Genomic DNA, 11251 nt, shown 5'->3' with positions numbered 1-11251 from the left:
CACCCGTTGCACAAATGCTGCACAAGTACTGCAAGAAGTACCCCACAAGATGGTACTTCTCTTATTTCAGATTATTTCAATTTCATTTTTAAATTACATTACATATATAGAAATTCAAGGATACTAAAATTGTTATGATAATGCATGGCATTGAACATTTTCAGAAAATTTCATATAGATTACTGATTGAATATTATATTAATATAAAAGTGACACGTGTAATTCATCAATGCTGTAGTTCCATTTTATTCTCTATAACGTGGCTTTTACAAAAGATATTAAAAACTAATTCAAAAACTATGATAAAATATGGATAGAACTTTTGAAAATAGATAATTGAGTATTTTTCAGGATTTGCGAAATTATTCTTATTCTTTTTTTTTTGAATCCTATTGTTTCATTCCAAACTGCAGTTTTCTTTAACAAAGTGCAATACGGGATTCTTGGTCAGAAATAATTTGCTTTTAAAGACAAGAAAATTCACGTTTCTTACTTTCTTTATTCATTAAGCAATATTTATACATTACATTATTTTTTCAAATTAAATGCCTCTGGCATTCCGTAAAAAATTTAATTTTTCTAGATTTATTCAATTAAAAATTTAAGAAGAGTTCTAAACAAGTAAGACACATTTTTTTCTCCCGTAATTGATAGCAATCAACATTTTTACCACGTTTATATAAACTTGCCTTCTTGTATGTCTGTCCGGGTGGAATTTTGTAATCGATTTTAAACTAACTTCCCGACTAGCTACAAACTTCAAATTTGGCACATAGTTCAGAATTGGATGACAATGCATGAAAATAAAGAGAAAAAAGACATACAAAGTAAAATAAAATTAAAATTTAAATTTTTTTTTTTCGAGATTGTCTTTTGTTGTCGATTCCATTATTTCAAATTAGTATTACATGTCAGGTGAAAAGATTTTTATTGTCAGAGTATTTTTATTGGCTGAAAAATCACGTGGTAGGATCCAGTTTTTCCTCATTCATTTCCAGATTGTTTTGGTTGTCATCAGCATAAAACTAATGAAAGTCGTAAAGGTATTGTTTTTCTATAAAGATTATAATAAAGAATAATAATTAAAAAGTAATAACTTTTAAAAAATATTAAATAAAAATTAAAAAAATTATAATTTAAAATAAAAAAATTCAAAATAAAAAATAATATTTTTAAAAACCACGTTTTTGTAGTGGAGAATAATAATTAAAAAAAAATTGAAAAACGAAAAACGTGGGGTGCATGAAATACATAACAGTATATATACACATATACACATTTTCTTACTCATACACATGCACAGCCACATATACATCCACATACATATGCATATACACAAACATATTCCACATCCACATTCCGATACAATTACAGATATACCATACACATATTCTCAAGAGCACACATACACACACTATAACATTACTGTTACGTATTTCATGCACCCCACGTTTTTCGTTTTTCAAATTTTTTTAAAATTATTATTCTCCACTACAAAAACGTGGTTTTTAAAAATATTATTTTTTATTTTGAATTTTTTTTTTATGATCAAAAGGTTTTGAAGAGCTACAGGAGATGTAATGTACGGATTTCAAACATTTTCATTCGTGGTAATTTTGCTAATATGCAAGTTAAGTATCTGCAGTCTTCCAAAATCATGGAGAAAATAGGACAAAAAATATGCTACGAAAAAGGTTTTTTATTTTGATTTTATAAATATTTATTTTTATGATATTATAAAGGTTTTGAAGAGATACAGGAGATGTAATGTACGGATTTCAAACATTTTCATTTGTGGTAATTTTGCTAATATACAAGTTAAGTATCTGCTGCCTTCCAAAATCATAGAGAAAATAGGACAGAAAATATGCTACGAAAAAGGTTCTGTATTTTGATTTTATAAATACTTATTTTTATTATATTTATGAATGCTTCTAATTTAGTAAATGTGGCAACTACTGTATATTAATTTAAATTTATAAATGAAAATAAGAAATAAAGATGTATGAACTCTCAAAAATTTGTGGACAACTTTCATTTCTCAGTATCTTAAAAAAATTTAACAGGAGTCTTGCAGTCTGCCTCTGACATCATTGCAGCTCAGATTAACGTAGATCAATGCATTTGTATAATATAGAGGAAGTACTAAATGCCTCTTATTTTACTGCTATCTACTAATAATATAGAGAGCCACATTCAGAAATAAGGTGAATATATTGGGTTAATAAATGTTTCTTCTTGACCATTGCTCTTACAAATACTGGTTGCTACGTTTTGATTGTAAGGTTGATCATTAGAATGGGGTAGCATTAACATGTTGCAACTACTTTGTTGTTTTGCACCCTTTTAAATACTGGGGAAGATATTCCATGATTTTATATTTTGATTTAGAAGTAGTATTTTTTTAATTTGTAAAATAAAATATTTCGGAGTAAGAGAAATGGGTAATTTCTTTGAAAACTCAATATTTTGGAAACTTACAGCATGATTCTTGATCATTAACTCAGTTTGTAGAGTAAGAATATTATTCGGTACTTTTCTGTTAGCCAGTAGCCAAAAAATGAAGACGTCCGCCAACTTTTCTGATTAATTTTTTTATTTCTTTTAACATATAAACATTAAATTAAATTAAATAACAATTAAATGAACGAAAAATTAAAAAAAAAATAGTAGAATTTACTTGTGTCTGGCAAACTGTAAAGTACCAATAATTCTAAAGTGTTTATTTTATTACAGTAAGGATTTTATGCCTTCGTAAACATGGCTGATTTAATTAGAAAACATAGGGTAACTAGAATTTCGTTCTTAAAACATATAATAGTTTAAAGGAAAAATTTGGGCTTGAGAGCTATCATATGAAAAAGTTAAACTTAAATCAACATCAGTGGAACACTTGTATAGTACCATAAATAAATGCGATGGGAAACTGTTTGATAGAGAAATATCCAATAAAGAAGATTATTAGCAAGAGCGTGTTGTTTTCGAAGAATATAATGTAAAAATTTTTCTTGCTAGAGTAGAGATGGAATTTTATTTCAGTAGTGAAACTGAGATTGCTGATTCGGTTATCAGGATTTCACCATGAAATTATAGCAGGCGTAAACTTTAGTTACCAAGAATCGAACAAAAGAAATTTGAAGGTGAAACAAAGCATTTTGGATCCAATTTAAAAATATTCTCGATGATAAAGATATTGATAATGAAGACAAATGTCATTATCTTTACCAAGCAAAAGTAGTTGAAACTAGAGCTTGAAATATTTTAGTAAGTTTCCAACCGCTGCAGGAAATATATTAATAAGAGAAAAAATTAGGTGAACTCTCTTAAACTGTATTAAGTATCTGGTACGCGCAGTAAATGCAAGAAGACTTATATTTTTGGGTAAGAACTAGGGAAGAAAATTTTTGCGAGCCAATAAACCGTATGAAAGATAATAAATAAATAATATTCTGCATTTGTTATTTGTCAATTAAGAAAATCATTCAGTAAACTTATTTAATCATTGAGTGTAACACTTAAGTATTAATAAAAAGTAATAATGTTTATTAATTACGCTGAACATTATTGCTAAAATATTAAAATCACTGAATTTTATGATGCTGAATTTTGAGCTATTTATATTACTTCTTTTCATAAAACAAACTAAAATTTATGTAAAATACTTTGTGTTATTTTAATTTAGATTCTTCCCCTTTTTGCGAAAGCGGAGCAGAAAAGATAAAATGTCGTTTCAGAAATTCTCATCAAAATTACTCCAAAATTCAATGATAACGGGCATTCCGAAGATTGTGTCTGCAAACAGCCTTCATGTGAAAGTATTGCGCACTTTGTTTTTCTTTGTTTGCATAGTTGGATTTGTTGTCCAGACTTGGCAGTTTATGCAACTCTATGGGCGATATGAAACTGTTGTGAAAGTTACAGTCAAGAACACTGATGAGTTTGAGCTACCGTCTTTCACCGTATGTAATGATTATGGGTAAGACAACCATTTATTCTAATTTAATTTTATAATTGCTAAAAAACATCTCTTAATATGAAATATTATGGTACTTAGTAAATTACATTTTAAAGTCAAATTAGTTTATATCACCAAACGTGAAATAACCACCATAAACGGGATTGCTAAGCGAATCCTTTTCCTCCCTCCCCCTGAATCAGTTTTCGCCAACCACCATCTTTCGTTAACAGTCAACCACCATCTGTTGACGCCTGTAACGGGAAATCACTTTAATTATCAAGTATTGATATTACTTGTCCCGCAGTGAACTGATTGTTAAGACACGGTTTCCAGCAGATCATCGAAGCCAAGCATCACTGACTGCGGTCAGTGTGTGGATGGGTGACCACTTGAATTAGTCTGCGTCGGGACCGAGGGTGTGCGATATTGGTCCTCTTTAAACTGTTCTACCGTAAAGTACTCGACTTTGCGTGCAGGTCGTCGGGCTACCGAAGCTGGGGTGCCATCCCCTCTGCAGAGGATCAAAATTGTGATGGCATGTCTTCGGATCATCCTCAGGGATGTTTCCCAGACCCATTATAGCCCATTGTGCAGCTCTAGTGCGATGTAAATGAACTACAAGTTCAACAACAATTTATATTACTTGTGCTTTTATGAATGGTATTGTTCACTGACCATTGTTAATGAATTTATACTTTTTCTTAACTTCCGGATTGTTTAATTCAAAGAAATGTTAACTATTTAATCATTAATTAAACTGTTCTACCGTGAAGTGCTCGACTGCACGCGCAGGTCGTCGCGCTACAAAAGCAGGTGCCCTATTACCAACTCACCGAAATTTATTCCGCTCGGAAACGACTCTGCTCGGAAACTAGCTTTCATCGGATTGCCAATTTCGTAGAACCCACTTTTCCGTAACATGAGCAAATCGGAATCCGGAATCGAAATCGTCATTCCGTACGATTCCGGTGAAATTGAAGTTTGTTGGCGGAACTGACTTTGATCAATTATAAAATTTCTATAATTCAAATTTATTAATCTGGCAACGATATGTTTGTTTTTTCTTCTATACGAGCTAAAATCGCATTAACTTAGAACAGAAAGCTTAAAAATTCATACTGTTCAGCTTCTTTGTGTGTTTAGTTGAGCGTGCGTCTCAGGGACTGATATAGGGGATAGGGAGATTTAACTTTTCCCGGGGGATTTCGGAAAAGCAATACGCTTTTGACAGACCGGTTTTACGCACAAAAAGTGGCGCTCGCATCTTTATATATATTATTTTCTGATATCCCCGCCGTACCAAAGCATTGCGCTTAATCAGTGTTGATCATTAAAAAGCAATTTAATTTGAATTCTAAAATTTTTTTGTTTCTAAAAACTAATATATTGTTTTGTATATTGCTTAAAGATGTCTATACATCACTCGTTATTTATTTGCTTGTTTATTGACATTTTAAAACCAGAAATCATTCAGATTACTGCCAATTATATACTATAGTTTCGGTTTTCAGAACTTGAGTTAATTAAAACCGAAGGAAGGATATTTGCTTATTCAACCATAGTTACTAGTTTAAAGCGTCTGGTTCTATTATAACTGAAGTATATACGCTTATATTAGCATTTTTTAATCTTTAAATATGTGATTCAACAGAACGAGTAAAACTAAACTAAAACCCTTTGAATTTTATTAGTTTACTATTATTGCTTTAAAATAGTTATAATTAAAAATGCTTTGTATGACAAATTTTTTCTTAAAAAAAATATAAGCCACGCAACCGTAAATTTGTTAAATTTTCCTATGAGAATTAAAAATAAAAATAATTTTCATCAAAATAATTTTTCGTAGCATTTTTTATGAAGAAATCTGCAAAATCATTTCTTAACGTCCGCAAAAGATTATCTACCCTGCTAATGAATTGCCCTCAATCGAATGCTCTTCATTTTGTTTTGTTTTAACATGGAAGAAAGATAAAATAACTCATAATTTACGTAAATATTTAAACATTGCTGCCTTCATGAATGTTTTTTTTTAATATTTTTATTTTATTATTTTTTTTTAAAGAAAACAATCATATTTTGTGTTACACGTAAAGGGAAACCACGAAAATATCTTTCAGATTGCTTAACGCTTAAGGAGTTCCAGCTTAATGTTCAGGAATCGTAATGAATTTTTTTTATATAATGAATCACTTTTTAGCATCTTTGACAGACAGCCAATTATATTTGTGAATATAACGAGATGCTCTTTATATTTTTTGTATTTATATTTTTAACTCCCAAAAATCAAAGTAACTCGCAATTTAAGTTTCGGCGAGAAACAATGTTCTTAAAAGTTATAAAAATAATTCATTTCAACCATGATTACGTTGAAATTAAAGTGACCTAATTTTGCGTTACACGCAAAGAAAAACCACGAAAATACTTTTCGGATTGCTTGGCGGTAATAGGATTTCATCTAAATGTTCATCATTATCTCAATGGAATTATTTTTTTTTATAAGCAATCATTTTTTATTATTAATTAGGCCTAGCCATTGTGGCTCAGAAGATCAGGAGTCTCCTTGCGGTCAGGCTAACCGTGGGAGCTTTTCGTGGTTTTCCTCTCCATGTAACGGAAATGAGGGTTAGTTCCATCAAAAAGTTCTCCATGGAGGCAAATTTCACTCAATACTTGATACAGGACTCTCCTTGTCTTCTGGAAGGGATTTACAATTACAAGACTACGGAGTTGAACATCAGTAGTCGTAAACATAAAATTGGGTCGGCTGTTCGACGACGGTAATAAAATTATGAAATAAATAAGGTGTCATCTTTCTGAATATTACGAAAAGCTCTTCTTTTTAACTCAAACCGTAAAACAGAATAAGCCGCAATTTAAGTATCGAAATACAGTTATATTTATGAAAGCTATAAAACTAACCTATTTTAAATAAAATTAAATTAAAATTATCAAATTTTGCTTTACATGCTAAGAAAAACTACAAAACTGATTTTTCAGATTGCTTTTATCGGTAATAGTCTTTAATCGTTAGTAATGACAGAAAACAACGTCATTTTGATCACTAAAATAAACAAACTCTTATCGGAATATAGATTTCGCTTACTCTTAAACCTGCCGGAATGGGATTCATAATTATTTCGCCCCGGAATTTAGTTCCGAGCGGAATCAAGAATTCGTAATACGGCCTAACTGACATTCACGGATTTATGACGTCACAAGAGCTTCATTTCGATCGGAATTAGATTCCGTGAAGCTGGTAATAGGGCCCAATAAAGGATTCCTTACCGGCACTAAAAAGCTAAATAAAATAATAATAAATATCAGTGCAAAATTACATGTTTCAAAATTTTATAAACTTAAGTTACAAGTTGAATAAAAACTAGTTATAACTGATAATTAAGAAATTTTAGAGACTTATTTTCTTGTGTAAAAGTTCGACACAAATGTTTTTAGTCAATCTGAATTGACTTCTCAATTCGTTGTCGAGATATTGGAAGACCTTAAATTTTTTGAGCCGATAGATCTTTCTCTTAATAGTATTTCGATCATTCTCTTCAGCAATAGCTAGCTGTATGTCGGAAAACAGCGCCATTTTGATCACTAAAATAAAAAAATCTCTTATTGGAAATTAGATTTCGCTTGCTCTTAAACCTGCCGGAATCGGATTCGTAACTATTTCGCTCTGGAATTTAGTTCCGAGAGGAATCAAGAGTTCGTAATACGGCCTAACTGACATTCACGGATTTATGACGACACGAGAGCTTCATTTCGATCGGAATTAGATTCCGTGAAGCTGGTAATAGGGCCCCTCGGGATTAAAATTGCGATGACAGGTTTTCGGATCATCCTCAGGGATGTTTCCCAGATCGTCACCAATAGCCCATTGTGCAGCTGTAGTGCGACGTAAATAAAGTAACTACCTACATTATTGCTCCAGGCTTTTAATTTCTTTCAATGGCAACTGATGTTCGGTGTTGTCTTCTTTTGTGGCACTAGTTTCCCAAAGTGGCGTAAATGAATAGAAGCCATATTTTCAGAGGAAAAATTAAAGCCATAATCGAAAAACCGAGATCGTAAATTAGAAGAAAGCATATGGTTTGCTGATTTCTATATTAAATGATCAATTTTGGGTCTTGCTTGCTAATGAGAAGCCAACTGCAGCTGTATGGATTAAACGCTACTCAATTTATGATACCATCATGGTCTGTCAAATACTCACTCCAACGCACGTGCCTAACTGCAACGAAGAGGAACTGAAATGTTTCCATGAGACAAAACATTGATAATATTAATAAACTTGTGAATGAGTGAACAACTTTGTTCAGATTGTTTATCTATTGTTATCATTGCCACAAGAATAAAATGCAGCTTTTTAAAGTTCGATTTCCCAGGAACTATTTGACCGATTTCGTTCTAATTTTGTATTTTGCACTTTAAAATTACATTCCTGAAAATGATGTAAAAAATTTATTATCTTAAAATTTAAACTTTTTTCTCCTATTATTAAATAAAATAATAAATATTCACTGAAAGTGATATTTTATATGGAATTACCTTTGGATAAACTAATTTTATAATTGTGTACAAAATTTTTCAATGAGCTTAAAAGTTTTCGTAAAATGGCGAAATACACAAAAAATAAAACTTACGCTAAGTGAGTCCAAACTTTGAACCGCTCTCTTGAATAAACTTAGGGGAACATACTTCCCAGACTGCGGCTCTCCCCAATATCTTGGGGTTCAGAAAACTGAATCCGTATAAGAAAAATATGTTTAGTCAGAGAAAGTACGTTTTTGTACTTGTTAATAAGCATAATAGAGGTCATTCCCTCAAACCATTAAAATTGAGAACTAGAAAGTGAAGATCCGATCATTAGTTTAAAAGTTATTGACTTTTACCAGGGTGGATCCTTTCTTTCACACTGTACATATATAGATGTACGTATTATGTACGTTTCAACATGTATTGTACCTACTTGCGTTCATAAATATATTGTATGTACTTAGAATATGCATGGATTCAGGTGTATAACTTGTGCATACAGGTATTGTACGTCCATACATATGTGCTTGAAATTTATGCATGTATATAATAATTTATGTATGTACTTATAAACAAATTGGGACTTATTTTGGTATCAGACCCAGAAATCTAGTTAGGATTTAAGCAAAGTAGCTAGTCGAATAGTTGTCAAAACTTTGATTAGATAAATTTTTCTCGCAACGTTCGGAAATAATTGTAACTTGTGCTGTCTCAATGCACATAGCAGCAATTAAAAATTGAACACACAAGTCGGAAAGCTGTCTGAATAGTGATTGATGATAAATTCCATCTTGCGATAAATTCTTAGTACAACTGTTGGGAAATTATATAAATTTCTGTTATCAGAAGGCATAGAATTCCAGTTGAAATTTAACAAATTTAAGTAGTCGAAATTTCTGTGGATGTTAATTACTATTTGGCTATAATATGACGATAAATCCTGCTTGTTACTGTCAGGAAATAGTGGAAACTAACATTTTTGTCAAGATGAAAGGTGCTGTTACGATTTTAATTCACGTTTCAGTTATAAATCAGATAGTTGGAAAATTGGTTGGAATTTTAAATGATGATAAATTTAAATTCGTAATAATATAACGATGAATTCTGTTTTTTTAGCAATAAGAAAATATTGAAACATGTAACAGCATTCAACATAAAATTTCAACTGAAATTGCATAGTTCTAGCTAATTTGAAAGTGTTCGTAGTCTCATTTTGACAGTCATCGATACATCAACGATATCAACCTTTCAACGATAATATCATGCCTCACTCTGCCAGTAGTACTCAAAAAATGATGGGAACTTATAAAATCATCCTGCGCAGAACTCCCTCAGTTGTATTTTAGGTACTCTAGTTAGACTTAAATGTTCGAAATTTTCGTTGACGATTAACTCAATATTTCAATAAAATGACGATAAATTCTATTTCTAACTATTAGAAAATGATTGTAGCTTGTAATGTTATCCAACATAGAGTTGCAATTAACATTGTAGAATTCTAGCTAATTTTAAAGTGGTTGTAATTTTGAATAGCGACAAATTCCTTTCGACGATAATATCGTGACAAATTCTTTAAGTAACAGTAAAAAGAAGAAAAAAAGACAGGAACTTGCATAGCCATCCTGTTAGATTTTAAGCCCTAGTTAGATTTTAAGTACTCTAGTCAGATTTAAAACGCTCGGAAATTTGATATACGATAAACTAAATTTGCGTTCAAATGGCGACAAATGTTGATTGCATTCATGATGAAACAAATTAAACTTGAATTGTAACCGAAGTGGTGCAATCTTACTAGTCGGAGAGTGTTTGAAATTTTGATAGTAATATTTTATTGTTGCAGACGCAAAAGAGGTTGAATAAAAACGATACAAAAATGCCCTGTCGCATTTAGGTACCTTGAGTGCAGCATTGAGTGCACCTTATATTCGACAAAAATTCCCTAAATTCTAAAGTAAAACATCTTTGCTTAGGTTACAGACGATAATTCAATTTCTGCAATAAAAATTTGTTTAGAACTGATGTCTTAATATTTCAGCCATTTTTGGCGGAAAAATAAAATGTCGAGTTTGACGTATATGTCACAAACTTATAATAAATCGTGTTGCCTTTAAGCACACTGACCTTATTAGCTTTATAATAAATGGGATGCCATGAAGTATGCTGTCAATTTTTTAGGGGGTGCTGTGAAACATTCGAGGAAATCCCCCCCCCCCNCCCCCCCCCAGTTGATAAAAACCACCCTAGTATTCCCTCAAACTTCGATTAAATAGGCAGCAATCTGTAATAAATGTCGAAAATTTGTTCGTGCTGGGAAGAAAATAGCATTCGAACAAATATTTTACAATATTTTAAATAAATCAATGTGTTTATTCGTCTTTTGTTTTTAATCGTGAATATTTTTGCAAGCTAGTGCATGACTTTTTTCCATTAATATTTTATACTTTATTATTTACTAGCCGCCTTAAGGTCTGGTTTCTTAGGACAAGCGCCTTATCTGGGCGTCAGCGAGACGTCAACGTCGCGCTGACGCCAACAAAATGCTGGTTTGTTAGCTCAAGGCCTGGTTTCTTAGAACTAGCGCCGTATCTGGGCGTCAGCGGAAAGTTGGCATAGAGCTGACTCCAAAAAAATACTTTTTTGTTAGCTCAGCGTGAGCAGTCGGTCAAACGCAGACATTATCTCTCATTGCGCATGCGTTAATAACGTAAACAAATATTTATTTTGAATTTGTATTGATTTTGTTATTGTCGA

General features: G+C 31.5%; 1 protein-coding gene across 1 annotated transcript in view; it reads left to right on the top strand.

Annotated features, from left to right (window-relative positions):
- The first annotated feature begins 3687 nt into the window (after nt 1–3687).
- The window catches only part of LOC107445175 (uncharacterized), an 82904-nt gene continuing 75340 nt past the window's right edge, over nt 3688–11251 (top strand). Inside the window, exon 1 of the mRNA XM_071181030.1 lies at nt 3688–3976. Within this exon, the coding sequence (XP_071037131.1) occupies nt 3723–3976 (254 nt within the window). The 5' untranslated portion in view covers nt 3688–3722. The remainder of the gene's footprint in view (nt 3977–11251) is intronic.

This window comes from Parasteatoda tepidariorum, chromosome 5 (assembly GCF_043381705.1).
Source record: "Parasteatoda tepidariorum isolate YZ-2023 chromosome 5, CAS_Ptep_4.0, whole genome shotgun sequence".
Classification (NCBI taxonomy): domain Eukaryota; kingdom Metazoa; phylum Arthropoda; class Arachnida; order Araneae; family Theridiidae; genus Parasteatoda; species Parasteatoda tepidariorum.
The sequence above is the reverse complement of the archived record's forward strand: the minus strand, read 5'-3'. Positions and strand labels throughout refer to the sequence as shown.